The 15,781-nt window shown below is 37.9% G+C and overlaps 1 protein-coding gene across 1 annotated transcript in view; it reads right to left on the bottom strand.

Moving 5' to 3' along the window:
• The window catches only part of LOC131344715 (ras-related protein Rab-26-like), a 74,959-nt gene that overhangs the window by 37,198 nt on the left and 21,980 nt on the right, over window positions 1-15,781 (bottom strand). The window contains exons 3-4 of the mRNA XM_058377161.1: window positions 8,470-8,511; window positions 3,387-3,453 (exon numbers count right to left, since the gene is read on the bottom strand). Coding sequence (XP_058233144.1) covers window positions 3,387-3,453; window positions 8,470-8,511 — 109 coding nt within the window. The remainder of the gene's footprint in view (window positions 1-3,386; window positions 3,454-8,469; window positions 8,512-15,781) is intronic.

Raw genomic sequence — 15,781 nt, 5'->3', positions numbered from 1 at the left:
CTCAGTTAGAGCCAAGGATGTCCGGAAGCAAAAGGAAAAGCAGTGATGATGTGGAGGGAACTGCTAGGAAGTGCAAAGCAATAACCATGGAAACAAGGTGAAAATAATTGAGAGATGGACTGATGCAAAAAGATGGTAGATATCACTCGTTCTTATAACATAAATCGTTTTTTATGCTTTACATTGTATATTTGTGTTTAAGGTGTATAAGACTCACTTTTTCAGACTTACGAACAAATCCGACTTATGAACGTTCTCCCGGAACCGATGTTCATAGGTCAGGGACTTACTATACATTTCTAATTACCAGGGCCAAACTAGGAATATTAGTGGACATCGCTCCTTTTTCTACTAATAATATAATTAGCATACCCCCTTATTTGTTATTTAATGATTGTTTGATTTTACATTATGTGAAGCTTGTGGTTCATTTTTTTTTACTGTATGACCGCTCTGCAGGTAAGTAAAAAGAAGATTTTGTTTTTATAAAAATTTTTGTCATTGCAGGAAGTCAGGTCTATTTAGGAGTGGAGAATTCTTAAATATTTAGACATTTTGGTGAAAAGCAATTATGCACTTTGTCTTGACAGTATTATCATTAATCAAAGCTAATGGTTGTCACTCCCTACAGTTGTGTTTTTATTTATGGCTTACTACGTTTGAAAAGGTCCAATACCATGGAACAAATAAGTGTATTATGCTGCAACCAGGCCTTTCATACGGAACATTTATTAATGAAGGTGATACATTTTTTAGGCCACGTACATATTTTCTAAATTTCTGTAGGCCTAGAATGGGTGTAGCAATTTTTTATTGTACTACTAGTCACAAGTTATATCTAATAAAAATTGATACCTTTCTGTGCTCTTTAGCAGAGATGCCAGATGACTGCAGGCGACAACAATGTACTGCAATAGTTACTAGAGCTTAACCGAAAATATGTTGTACAAAAAGTCCCTACAGTTTTTTTTTTATGTTCGTGTTAAAAAATGTATAAATACTACATACTTGAGTGGTGGTCTTGTAAAAGCTTTGTACATCATGTGATATCACCATGTTACTCCCTTGCATGGAAAATGTGAGTAAGAAAAAAGCATGATTTGCTACATTCACAAAGAACCACAAAAAGAAAAAAGCTGACTCATTTTCCATATTTCACTAATTATGGTATATTAAGGGATATTTGATTGGTTGTTTGAAGGTAAAAGAATTTAAAGTTAAAAGTTAAAGAATCTCATTGTGTGAACATTCAAAGACTTGCATAGTAATGGTCAGAGTCATAAACAGTTGTTGAAGAGTGAGTGGAAAAAGTTATTTAGGGGAAGAAATTTCAATTGTAAATTGCATATTGAATCATGATGTAAATATGAAGGACAAGTATTCTTCATGAGCAACAGTTTACGGGAGATGCTTGGAAGGAATCTGTTTAGTTTCTTATGTATATCAAAGATGAAGGCCAAAAAGAGACCTTTAAATATAATCAAGACCTTGTCTGCAACCCTGAGCCCCAAATAAGAAGTCATCACAACCAGGGTTTCTGGATGTAAAAGGATTGGTGAGACGATTTATATATTTTCTGATCTTAAGTTGTTTCATTTGTTACTTTAGGTTAATTTGTTGAGTGGATTTTTTTAAGAGTAACCTATGATTTGATGCTGCAGCATTTATTATCCCATTTGACTTTTAATAAAATGTCAAATGAATGTAGTTAATTTGTTTGTACTTAAAAGCGAAGTGAATGTAGTGGTTAATTATGGCTTACTGTAATAAATACTCACTGTCTACTTAACACCTGCTCAGTTATGCAGTTATCCAGGCATTCACATCATGAGGCAGCAGCACAATGCATGCATCAATGCAGATACTAGTCAAGAGCATCTGTTATTGTTCACATCAGAAAGTGGTAGAAAAAAAAGAACTTTGGTTACTTTAACTTTGGCATGGTTGTTTGTGTTAGATGGGCTGATTTGAATATTACAGAAACTGTTGTGTGGGGGGGAAATGTCTTGATTATTGGGAATCCATGAGCACTCACCCAAATTGCAAAGTTTTAAGATTTAAAGATTTAAAAAAAATCACCCTTCTTTTTCCAGTCTTTAGCTGTCCAGTCTGGTTGAGCCTGCTCATGATAGCCTCAGATTCTATTTAGATGGAACCTAAACCTAAATCTGCCTGGACTAGGATGCGGAAATGAACTCTGTTTTCCTTCTCCTCCATTTCCTCCCAAAACCATTTAAGCAGAGGAATAACAAGATGTCCCAATGAGCCTTTTGACTGGTGCTCTGTCTGATGGACTGATTTGTCCTCTCATCTTATCCTCACATGGCTTTTCATACCACTGCTATGCTGTTTCGACCATTCCTATCCAGACAGGCTACTCAAGTGCTTGTTCAGTCTCTGGTCATTTTAAGACTGGACTACTGCAACTCTTTACTGGCAGGTCTTCCTCTAAATGCAATTTGTCCACTGCAAATGATCCAAAATGCATGGCTTGTTTTCAACTGTTCCCCCACATCACCCTTCTGCTGCGTTCCCTCCACTGGCTTCTAGTAGCTGCACGCATAATTCAAAGCACTGATGCTTGCCTACAAAGCCAAGAATGGACCAGCACCATCTTACCTCAAAGATTTTATTACTCCTTGCACTGCACCTTGCTCCCTCAGGTCCACTAGCCCTGCTCAACTGGTCCCACGATCTCTCAGGGCAAAATGTAGGTATACATCTAGACTCATCTCTGTTCTGGCACTGAGGTGGTGGAATGAACTTCCCCCATGTCCACACAGCCAAGTCACTGACTGTCTTCATACAACGTCTGAAGACCTACCTTTTCCTGAAGCTCTTATTTTTTTCTGTTTTATCTATTGTTATATGTTAAAAAAAACACACCAACTCAACTTTAGGTTAATGGTATCTTAAGTCTGTAACCTACTGAACCAGTGTTAATATATTCATTAATAGAGACTTAAAGCACTTTTGTGCGTCGCTCTGGATAAGAGAGTCTGCCAAAAACGTAACGTAAATGTAAATGTCATGTCTTGCTGCAGCTTTCCTAAGAGGATTACAGCCATATCTTATATATCATATCATATATAATTGGAAAAAAATTATAGCTGATTCTTTAAATATTCATGGACAAGACTCAAACCCTGCCAGTCAACAAATTAGCCTTCTGCAGATGATGAACTGTTCAAGGTTCAAATAGTCTTGCATGTTGTGTGATACAATTTTTCTACCAATCATCTGCAAACAGGATGCTTGCCCCACCCCACAATTACCATTGCTGTAGGGCAGGTACCAACCTTGGGCACACAACCAACCACATTTTTTTTTTTTGCCAAAACTTTGAATATTGAAAGTGAATTATGTATGTGTATGTTAAGACTCACCATGGGCATCACGGTAGTAGGCATGTGTAACACTGCGAAAGCGCTCCTGTCCTGCAGTATCCCAGATCTGAAAAGAGAAAAAACACGGTGAGGTGAGAAAAAAAATATTTTAATTGTTATCTGTCTTTCATAATTTCATATAGCTTAATTTTTTACTTGAAGCTCTTCCTCTGGGAGGTAATAGCAGGGGAGTATAGCAGGGGAGTATAACCTTATAAATCAAGAGTTGCTGTAGCTGCATGTTTTCATGCATGAGCCACACCAAATAACAGATTGACCAAGATTAAATAGATTAAATGACAATACATATGTTTCCTGCTTTATTAGTAGGCCTTTCACTTTATTTGGCAATGGTCTCACATTGTGTTGAACTGTAATGATAATGTATGTATTCTGATACCATTCTGAAATGTATTCCCAGTTTCAGTGAATTGTGAACTAAGCTTAGTCACACCCTGATCAAACATGAATCATTCAGTTGTTTTGCACTCCAGCCTTTCAATGTATGCAATAGTATTATTTTTGGGATACATAATCAGGCTGTGCCTTGTGAGCCAGCATGCTATATAATTTTACAAGCAGGGCACCATCAGCCTGTACCACTAGTGGTGCATTAATAATGCTTCTATATTGGAGTAAGCATGTATATCTTGTTTATTAGTTAGAATGATCAGTGAGCTATAATGGAATTTATACATTGTGTGATATCAAGTCACTTACTTCCATAGTTATTTCATATGTGTTAGGCAATCAGTCAGCTGGTCAAATGGAAAATCAAGCTTCAGTTGCACAAAGGCAGATTTAGTATTAGACCCTGCTGCTGAACCATACTCCTGCAGTATGCTCTGCTAATGATAATAATGCTAACACATTTGTTTCAGCTGCCAACTCCTCTTCATTCCAAGTTTTATAAAGCCAAAAGTCTGATTCTAGGAGGCTGAGTAGTCAAGCATATTTCACATTCTGTTCCTGCCATGACAAGATGGTGAAGGACCATGCCTTTTTCTTTTTAGTGAGTGTCCATCACCCAACTCCATGGGGCCTAACAGAACAACTTGCTATCCCATTCTGAATTTATAAAAAAAAAAAAATGAAAAAAGCTATGACTTACCAACAAAAACAATAGGCCATATATCTGTTCTATCTATTCTAAGGTCACACTCAACTGTGAGAATAATACTGCAAGTCACAAATTCACCAGGTTTAAATAATTAAATGCATTAAATCACATTCTTTTGATGGTCTAGATTTAACAATAAAGTAGAACAAAGAACAATCTTTACCTAACACATTTATGGGGCCCATGTGGGAAGTACTCCACTTGTTCAAAAAGCTATTGCCATGGTGTTATACAATTGAAAGTAGTACTGTAACAGAGTAAATTGTTCATTTATAATTGTTTTTTTTTCAAAATGGTGTGAATATAGTGGTTAAATGTAAACTGTGCTAAGGACGGCATTTTCCATCAGGGTGTTTAATCTTTTGTCATTTTGGTTTGTGTGAATAACATGACATGCAGGGAAGTATTTTAAAGGATAAGAAGTGGTTTCATGCATGTTTCATGGCAGCTACTGAAGCTCTCTGTTCTCCTACTCCAATGAAGTACAATGCTTGTTAGTGCATATCTGTTAAACAAAGATTTTTAAATGTGAAATGTTTGAGTTTTATTTATTTGGATGTTTACTGAGGCTAGAATTTTATTAATTTGAGCACATGTATTTATCCTTTTGCTTTTTTCTCAACTGTTTTAAAAGAAATTTTGTGTTGAACTGATGTCAGTGGTATTTGTTAAATTTCATTGATGAATTTTAGCAGCAGTATGAAAATAAAACAATACATTTGCTAGGTTATGGCAATATAATGTCCGTCTCTGTCCTATGCACCATTTGTCTTGTTGCAGAAACCCTACATCCAAGAACTTGCTCTAATCAGTTTTTTCTTAGGTAGAAGATAGCACCTAAATTTACATTGATGTGAGTAGAATTAGATGATTATGTATCCTGTGACATGAGCGAGAAATGCTAAATTTCCCACAACCTTTCTGCATTTGCAGATATATAAAGAGGTAAATAACAGAGTAGATGATATGATGACATGATAACATATGATGACAAAAGCTGTAAGTTACCTTGCATTGTCTGAGTCACTCTTACTGTGCTAAAACACTTTGACCTACAGCAACTAAATAAAGAACTGATGGAGAAAATGACTGTTGAGATGGGTAGATGCTGGTGGCTTTTTCAAGAGAACTGGAACATGAGCAGAATAATGACCTTACATGCAGTCAGATCTCATTCCTTATATACGTAACCTTAGATCTTCCCTATTGAGGGTACTTTACATTGCTATGGAAACATCAATACCAAAGCCGCCACACGATAGAGAGTGCCTGTCCCACAGGGCCATGTGAATTGGCATAGACAGCTGCTGGGTGCAGGTGGCCCCAGATCAGTCCTGCAGGACTTTGGACCCTAGGAGGTTCATGTATGAAACAGGAAATATCAATAGCAGAACAGTGGCAGAACTCCAGCACTAAACCAATGGAGAAGTGGACTAGGTCCAGGAGGCGTTGCTTGCACCATGATAGGAGTTTCTAAATTACAGTTTCCTAACTGAGGAAGCCCTAGAAGCCGATTTGACATCCAACGATCTCCACTACATTGGTAGAAAGACCAGAACTTATGATCTGGTACCTTCAAAAGAAGATCCCTCTGGACAGGAATCTCCTAAAGAGACATCGGCAGGCCAGTGTGGAGTCACTAGCAATAGGTGGACTTGGTCCGGGCATACCCTGGCTAGGACTCCTGGGAGAAGTGCTATCAGGGGAAAAGTATACAAACAGAGCCTTGGCCACATCTGTGCCATAGTGTCCAACCTGAGAGGAACTCTGCTATATGGCCTTCCCCACCAGAGAATAGAGGTACATTTTTCTGGCCTCAGCCACTGCCTTTTCTGCTTCCTGGTTTTCATGCCCTGGATTATAAATCGCCCTTACATAGAGCAATTTGTTCTCTGCTCAAAGCAGGATCTGCTGTGCCAGCCTGAAAAAAAAGGGCATGAACTGAGACCGCTTTAGTGATTGCTATAAGAGACTAACCCGATGTTGTCTGTGTGGACCAACAAATGAAAAACCCTTGAGCTGGGGGAAAAGTGTTCCAGCAGCTGGAAATACAATCCTGACAGTTTATGTTTTCATGAAAGCTGAAGGCCTTCTCATGTGTGGGGCAGCCATCAAGAACCACAGCTAAATCAGAGAGAGGCATCTGTTTAAAGTGCCTTGTGATGGCCACACCCCCGAGAGCTGCCCTGGACTCGCAGAGGAGCCAGGGCTGCATCCATGCACATTGTGTAGGTTTGTGAAGACAGAGCTAGACCAAAAGGAAAAACTCGATATAGGTAAGCTTCATCCCTGAAAGTAAACCTGAGAAACTTCCTGTGTTCTGGTCGAATCTTGATGTGAAAATATGCATCCTTTAGATCTATCATGACAAACCAGTCCTCAGACCTGATTTGTGACACAATCATTTTGAGCATGAACATCTTGAATCTGTATGTCCTCAGAGTACAGTTTACAGTTTAAAGTCTTATCTTTGTCCTTTACGCCCATGAGGTTGAGCCACAGATGCCTCTCCATGATAACCACTGCAGCCATAGAATGGCCGACGACATGGGCTCAGTGGCAGAGGTCTTTGGTGTGGTGGAGCTCCGTTTACTGACATAGACGCCTTTTTATGGTCTTGCTGACATGCACTGCTCCTTCCAGCTAAAGAAAATTGAAATGTGTTCACATGTGCTTCAGACACCGGTTGCTCTGGGGCATTCCCATAGCATCAAGCCATGATGCAATGTTGAGGTTTCCTTGAAAGGAAACTGAGTATTCAGTTATGCCTATTGTTGCAATGATTCCCTAGAGAAGTGACTTTTTTGTGATTATTTTTTGTGTCTGTTTACACTTTTCTGGCACTGAAATTTGCTTTCTCACCATAGGTAATAGCATTGCCCCTTCTCCTTAAGAGGCAACTCACAAAGTAAATGGAGTGTCAGATGGAGTGTCAGGCTTTAGGTTGGTTGGAGAAAGGGGTCTCTCTCTTCTCCTGTCCCTCATAAAAAGTAAAACTGATGTTCTGGTTTTTATCAGTGATAATTGGGGCCCTTTGTCTTCAGTAGCCTTTTTTTTAAACCATTAAAAAGTATTCACACTGTGGAAAACCACATGGTTAAAGCAGAGCCGATTCTTCTCAGAGGTGATCAAGTATAAGATATAGTGTCAAATATAACAGATATTTCTTATGCTTATGAAAACCTTCAAGCTTTCAAAGACATGTTTTTTGCTGTCATTAATTGTTTTGCATGTATGCACATGAAAGTTTTCCCATGTTGTTTATTATCTGTCAGGTATCCTTTGATTCAGTTTCAGCTTCCACATAACTATCATTTTGTGGCAAATACTATTTATGTAGGTGGAATGGTGCATCAATCCAGGGTGTCCCCTGCCTTGTGACCCTGTGTAAGATAACTGATACAGAAAATACAGTAGATTTATGGATAAATGAATTGTTAATGCACATGCAACTCAGTAGTACATGCATCATAGTGTAACAAATATATGTTGCGCACAACACTGACCAGTACCATAGCTTTAGTGAGAAATAGCATTTTACACTTTACATCCAGTGTGGGCAGTGCACTTAGCCCAAATTAACATATTTGATGGCAATATCCTACAACAACAGTTTAATTAAAACTGTTCAGAATGACCTGAATATAGCCAGGTTTAAATTAGAAAATTGGAAAAACACTAATGAGACTAATAGCACATTAACACATTCATAAACCCTGTCAAGAAATTCTGTCTCCAAATCAGCATTTCTAATTGGCCTTACACAAAAAAATATATTTAATAAGAATGTCACACAAAAAGATGTAACCACTGAGGAACATGAATGCATTGGGTCGTTGGGAAAGGGTTTGCAAGAACAAGCTCTCTCACTCATTTTATTGGACTATAGTTCAAAGCAGAGTTTCTTAAATACAAACATTAGGTGGACATTAACAGCATGCCGGAAAGAGAAATAGGCCTTACCTGCAGTTTGACCTTGACCCCATCAATGTCAAGCACTTTGTTCTGTAATCAGGAAGAGAAATGAAGACAGAAGTGTGTTACTTGCAATTTATCTAGACAAAGCCCAATCCTATGAACTAAAATGTTTCAAAGCATCACTGTCATCTCTGGTTTGGTCATGAGCTTTGCTTATGTTCTGCCAGTTCTTTTTCTCCCAACTTTCACAGTAGGTTGATTAATTACTCTAAATTTGCACCTAAAAGGTATAAACAGGTCTCTCTTGACAGAGGAAAATGTACTGACTTTCTGAGTCACTTGAATCTTCCCACTTTACCAATATCTGCTCAAGAATCGCTGGATGCTCCTTTTACACTGGAAGAACTCCACAATGCAGATAAACTGTTGCAGGAAGGTAAATCACCTGCTCCTGATAGAATTCCTCTGGAGCTCTTCCTTGCTATCTGGGATATTGTGGGCCCCCTAATTCTAAAGTCCATGAATTATGCCATTGATTACGGTACACTTCACAGAGATTAAAATGTAGCCATTGTTACTCTGTTGTTTAAAAAAACTGTTATAGTTATCATCCAATATCTCTGATATCAGCTGACGTCAAGATCCTAGCCAAGGCATTAGTTTCACGATTGGAACCATATATTGACACTGTGATTTATTATGACCAGACTGGCTTCTTGATGGGCCGTTTAGCTTCAGATAACATACGCCGACTATTACACATTATTGATCACGCTCAGACTACTAATGCTACCTCTGCCATTTTTTCTTTGGATGCTCTGAAAGTGTTTGATAGACTTGAATGGGACTATCTATGGGTTGTTCTGGAGCAAATTGGATTTGGTCCCAAGTTCCTAAATATTATACAATTGTTATATAAAGGTCCTTTTTCTTTTGTAACAAAAGGTTTCTGTCAATCGCAACTTTTCCCACTTCAAAGAGGTTGCCGGCAAGGTTGTCCCTTATCACCAATTTTATTTGCACTCTCACTAGAGCCTCTCGCACAAACAATAACACCTATAACTATCAACAACTCACATCATTACATCTCATTGTATGCTGATGACATTATGCTTTATGTCTCAGATTTAAACACCTCTCTACCAGAGGTCTTGCATTTGTTCAACTCCTTTAGAACTATGTCTGGTTATAAAACAAATTGGGATAAGTCATCCTTCATGGTACTTAATAGCATTACTAAAGCAGCCTCTCTACCTAGTTGTCTTTGCTAATTCATGCACCTATCTTGGTATTAAAATTGTTGATTCTCTGCATTGATCAGACAAATTTTTCTGAAATCAGTCAGAAAATTATGCTGGACATACAGAGGTGGGACAACCTAAAAATGTCAATGCAAGCCAGAATTAGCACGGTTAAAATGAACATTTTCCCAAAGTTAACTTTTTATTTTTCACGCTTCCTTGTTTTCCTCCCATAAAATTTTTAATCTCTAAATTCGTCTGGGGCCGTAAGTGTCCTAATCAGTCTAATACAGTGTGCAAAACATGGCGGTCTTGCTCTTCCAAATTTAATGTTTTACTACCTTGTTTCCAAACTAGGGCCATGAGTGTCTGGGTGGACACTCACTCCAAAGTACCCTGGAGAAGCATTGAGTCTGACTGTGTTCTTCCCCAGAGACTTCAAGATCTGCCTTTTACTGTACTGGTGTAGGCTCAAGAAGTTTACATCAGAAGTTTGGAAATATTATTTCAACTACTTTAAAAGCTTGGTTCAATGCAGAAAAGATTACCGGTCACGTTAAAAAAAATCTCACATCAGTTTCCTCTCTGAAATAATGCCCGTCTATTATCTGGTAATCAGCCTTTCATTTACCCCCCCCGGTGCTCAAAAGGTGTGCTCACATTTGGTGATATATTCAATGGTAGTGGACTGCACACATTTCAGGATATTCAAGCAGATTACTCCTTGCCAGGTACCTCCTTTTTATGTACTTGAAGTTAAGGTCTGCAGTGAAAGCATATGGGGTACCCTGGAATTCTAGCCATTGTTAAAGTGGTTTAAAAATACTGGAAAAAGTCAGGGAAGTCTCCTTGATCTATAAACAACTACTTGAATGTCCCTAAAGATATTAGCTGTGTGGGAGAGAGAACTCTCATGGTTGGGCTATAGTCCTGATCGGAATACAGTTTGGTCAAATCTCTGTCTTACCTCCAAAAACCCCTGGCACATTCTTATTCATTTCAAAACTGTACACACAAAGTATTGTACCCCATATAAGCGATACTTGATGAAACTCTCATCAGATCCTAATTGCAGTCTGTGTAACAATAACTCTAAAGGTACTTTTATGTTTTGGGACTGTTCAGTTATATCCAATTTTAGGAAACATGTAGTTCAAGTACTAAAGCATATCACAAAGTTGCAGTTTGACCTTGATCCTTGTCTTATGTTGTTAAATGATGATTCTTCCTATAACTTTACAAAGAGAAGATTGTTAATGTCTGGTTTCGCTGCTGCTAAAAAAACAATTACACAGCAATGGTTCACATCTGACATGGATCTTAGAAGATTCTGGCTGCTGTCTTTTCATTATATCGTTTGTTTAGAACGCAGCACTGCAAGGACTAATGGGGCTAGAATACAAACTGTCACTTATTGGAGTAGAATAGCCCAAGCTCTAACAGAATTGTTTTAAATTGATGATGCATTATTCTGTGTGGTTTATTTGTATGTTCCCTTTAAGTTACCCTGAAGTATTAATCACTTACTGTGTAAACAAGCATCTGTGATGCACTGTAAAGGATTCTGTCCAACGTGTATTCCCATTTAGCACCAGTCATCTCCAAATTCATCACCTTACACAGGTTAGTTAAAATTGATGTATGAATTAATGAATGTGAATTTCCATAAATGTCGATATTATAATTGATTTCAGAGCAGATTGAGGGCTGTATTTTTGTGTGACTTCAAACCTTTGTAAACTATAAACGCAAACGTTTATAGATATTTGTGTAGTATATTGTCACAGATATATTGGACACTTCCCTGCCAGATCATCAGAGGGCAACCATGCCCATTTAAGTGAAACATTTATTCTTTTTTTGTCTCCCATTTCCTCTGTTCATTGTGCCTACCTGTTCTGTGTTTGCTGATAAGTCACCTTATTTAAGTTCCTGGTTTTCACATTATCTTTTAATACCTCCTATTGATGTCAGTGTGTTTGCTGTTTTACAGTCTTGCTCCTAGTTGTTATGTTATGCTATGTGGATATTGTTATTTAGTTCCATGTCACAGGTTAGTTTCTGTTTCTTATTAAAGTAATCCTGCACTTGCATCCGCTTTCATCATCAAACCCTAATAGACAGTTAGACCAACATTGGATACAGTAGAATTTTGGCTGTACTGGAGAGACCAAGATAGGCTGCTCCAGGAGAACCATAGGTGCCTCAACAGGCTTGGAGCTATCCTGGACCATTTCGTAATATTTTTCACTATTGCCCCTGATTTTAACTGGAAGACTCATTGAGGGATAAACAAATGAAGTAATTAAGCACCACCGTTAACCACCTGCCTTGCAGAGGATTATTGAAGGCCAAACTCTTTAGAAATGATTTTCTAAAAAGTATGTTTTGTGTCATTGAGTTTTGTCTATATAGCTTAAGGGCTTAGCTGAAGATCTGATCATATTTCAGGTCAAATGCATGCTAAAATACAGAAACTTGTTGACAAGCTTTCTAGCACTGTACTTAATCTGGTCCCTCAGTCAAAGGATGCAAGTACACCCACCACACACTGTCTGTCTCTTTTTGAATCATTTGCTTTCTGACCTTCCCCCTGCTCCTCCCACCCCCCTGCAATAGTACTGACACTGTGCTGATCAGATCTCCCCCTACAAAGTGGCAACAGGTCATCTAGCACAGAATTTCATCATAAGAGAATATAATTATATCCTGTGGCCTGTCTCACTGCTGGGCTATTTCTGAAAGGATGGATGCCAAGTTCTGAATCCCTCTCCAAGCAGTCAACCCACATTTGAATTTGAATGTGACTAATTAACTGATGATTCACCATTAACACATGGTAGTAACACAAACATAACACATATTCAAATAGAATTAATGTGGTTAGATAAGGTTAGTTGCTCTTGGAGAAATGGATCAAGGAAAAAATAATCTTAACTGAAGGGCATGTTTGAAGCGAGTGTTCATTTATATACAATGGCTTCAGAACGTTTGACTGTGCATGCTCAAAGAATACAATAAACAGCTTCTATGACATGAGTGGAAACTCATATACCATGTACAGTGCATAGTAACTAGTAATCATGGCCTTTATTACCCAAAATACAGTACTACAGTAATAATAATACATTAAGTTATACACAATGGTGACTCATTCATAGGTGTGGGCAGAGCCATTCAATGCAGCCAGTTACCCTCTTTTGAGTATGATTTTGAATAAAAAAATAAACTTGCTACCCCACATAACTTACATAGTGAATTAAATAAAAGAAATCAGAACTGAATTAACAATAATAGCGGTTCATTGGGGCGGGCGTGCTCTCCATCCCACATTTGCTTTTCAGTGGAGAAAATCATTAATGACAGGGTTACAAGGTTGGGCTAGATTGAATATTTATACACTGTGACAACCAAGATTTTTTTTTTTATTGTAAATGTTTGGAATTAAATCTAATCAGTTTTTTAATCAAAAGCAATGTTTAATTATCTCATTTGGAATTATCCTAAGCTGGAAGGTACAAATCAATTGTAACAGATAAACACAAGCCTCATCATCTCTTCACTCCACTGATCACTGACAGGTTCAACATTTCTGTAGCCCATCGAGCTTTAAATTCACTGATTCGAAATTTCCACTGTGTTGTAGCTTTGTCTGCTCTTAATGGGATGCTTATTATACTTTTTGTTGCTATTTGTCAATCCTGTAGCTTTAGGCCTATAAGTGCATCTTTCCATTTTAGTAAATACCATACAAAAGAGTACCAACTGTACCTTCTTGTGCTTTTTTCTTTACAATTTTTTTCCTTATTTTTTCAATGGACTGATTTTGTAGTGCTGTTGCTTCTATCACATATGTGACAGATTAATAAATGGTGATTCCAAAAGTAAATTGTAATGAACAATTAAATGCTGAATTGCTCTTCCCATGGCAGCAAGTTCCCCTGACCCATAATTAATGCTTTCCAAAATTACTCCTATGCCCGTGATGACAGGTATATAGCAACTGTTATTTCTTCTGCATACAAAATATAAGCAATTTCCCCCGAGGTAAAAAATATAAATAAATGAACTTTCTGAAATACAGATCATTTATTATAACTGAAAAAAAATGTTTTGATAAAATAAATGCAACTCTGTATGAATGGATCACTGGATTACCTTATGAAACTGCTGTTTGGAAATAAAAGCATCCATGTACATATCCAGATGTACCATGCTATTTATATTTCCTGGTAGAAGCCATTCATGTATATATTTTTATTTAATTTATGTTATTTGGTGACGTTTCACAATGCACGTTTGAATAAAAGTAAATCTGTGATTAATATGGACATACTGTGTAACATAATCAGCTAAATATAACCCGCAAGCAAAATAATCAGCAGGCGAAATTGTGAGGGACATCAGGCAATGCTCTCAGTGCTCAGGCAATGTTCTTACCTCATACTGCACACTGAATTAGATTCTAATGAGATATCTGTGACAGTCAACATAATAAGCAATTTAATCAAAATAAAAATTTACATGTAAACCTCCTTATGGATCTAATTTGTTCTCTCACAGTTAAAATCTACAACTTGCCAACTACCACCATACAGAGGAGAATACAAGACATAAAGCAGCAGAAGGCAAATGTGTCTGAAGAGATTCTTAGTGATCCAGGTGCAGTTACCTGGAAGTCATGTCAACTGGACTTCTTTCTAGTTTGATCGAAACTTTTCACTACTCATCCAAGCAGCTTCTTCAGTGTGAGGGAAGTTGGCAGAATTCCACAAATTTGTATCCTCCAGGGTCAATGATCCTCCTTTTCCTGGATAGTATCATTATAGGAACCAGGGGAAGGTGATGAGTTGTTAGAAGTAAGGGAAGTTGTTAGTATGTAATGATCCCAGAGAAGAAGAGTAGGGGGAGAGTCTATTAAAGTTTTAGGGGTAGCAATTAGAGAATTTGAAAGTGGAGGGGGGTCCTTAGGGGTGCCTACTGGTGGACCTATAAAGAGGTCTTGATCTTCTAAGGGATGGATGAAAGAGCAGCATGAAAAATAGAGACAGGTTATGACAAAATCTTCTGAAATCTGGATATGGTGTTCAGTGTGTCCAGCCAGCAGTGCTAGAATGGTATCAATATATCTGGTAATGTTGTATGTTACTGATTTAATGCTTCTGACTGGTCTGAAGGGAGTTCCATCCTTGGCTACCTTAGGAAGTGATTAAAGGCAGGAAATGGCTTCTCCAGGGTATAGAAGGTGGTAGGTACCCCTGTCAATAGTAATGTCCCTTTCCAGGTGTTTTAGGTAATCTAATCTTTTTTTCTTATAGTTGCTGGTAGGGTACCTTTTCAGCATCTGATAGGTGTTCCTCTAGAAGTGTTGTGACTTTGCTGTGATACTCTGCAGTATTCAGTATGACAGTGCATCTTCCTTTATCTACAGGTAAGATGGTGAAACATTCATCGCTGCTAAGGGCTTTCAGGACGTGTCTTTCCTGGGTGACGATGTTGGTGTTTAAGCACTGGCCAGAGTTGCAGATTCTTTCAGATGTGTCCTTTGATTTGGATTTCTCTTCTGATCATTTCTGATTATAAAGTAAATTTCAATGGGCTTTCTGTTCCATCATGTACAGCAGTAAAGGGCCTTGGTGTGATTTACTACGGTCTATTATATGAAGGTCATGTAGATAATATAACTAGAAATATTGCTAAGATAAGAAATGTTATATCACATAATGCAAAAATACTAGTTCATGCTTTTGTTACCTCTAGGTTGGATTATTGTAATGCCTTACTGTCTGGATACTCCAGTAGGTATATAAACAACATACTCCAGTTAGTCCAGAATGCAGCAGCTAGAACCACAAGATATGAGCACATCACTCCAATATTAGAGTGTTCAGTGTACTGGGATATTTGGATGCTGTTGCCTTACAACTTTCACAAGCCATTCAGATTTGCTGACTGTGAAGTGGTTGGATGCTTTATTTCTCAGGAAGCCCTCATGTCTGTTCCCTACTGGCTCTCCCTTTTAGTTATGCTGTCATAGCTAGTCTTGCTGGAGTCCCTGCCTGCACTTTGCACATAATATACATCGTCTTGACCACCACATGATTACAAGCATACCT

This window comes from Hemibagrus wyckioides, linkage group LG02 (genome assembly GCF_019097595.1).
Source record: "Hemibagrus wyckioides isolate EC202008001 linkage group LG02, SWU_Hwy_1.0, whole genome shotgun sequence".
Classification (NCBI taxonomy): Eukaryota; Metazoa; Chordata; class Actinopteri; order Siluriformes; family Bagridae; genus Hemibagrus; species Hemibagrus wyckioides.
The sequence above is the reverse complement of the archived record's forward strand: the minus strand, read 5'-3'. Positions and strand labels throughout refer to the sequence as shown.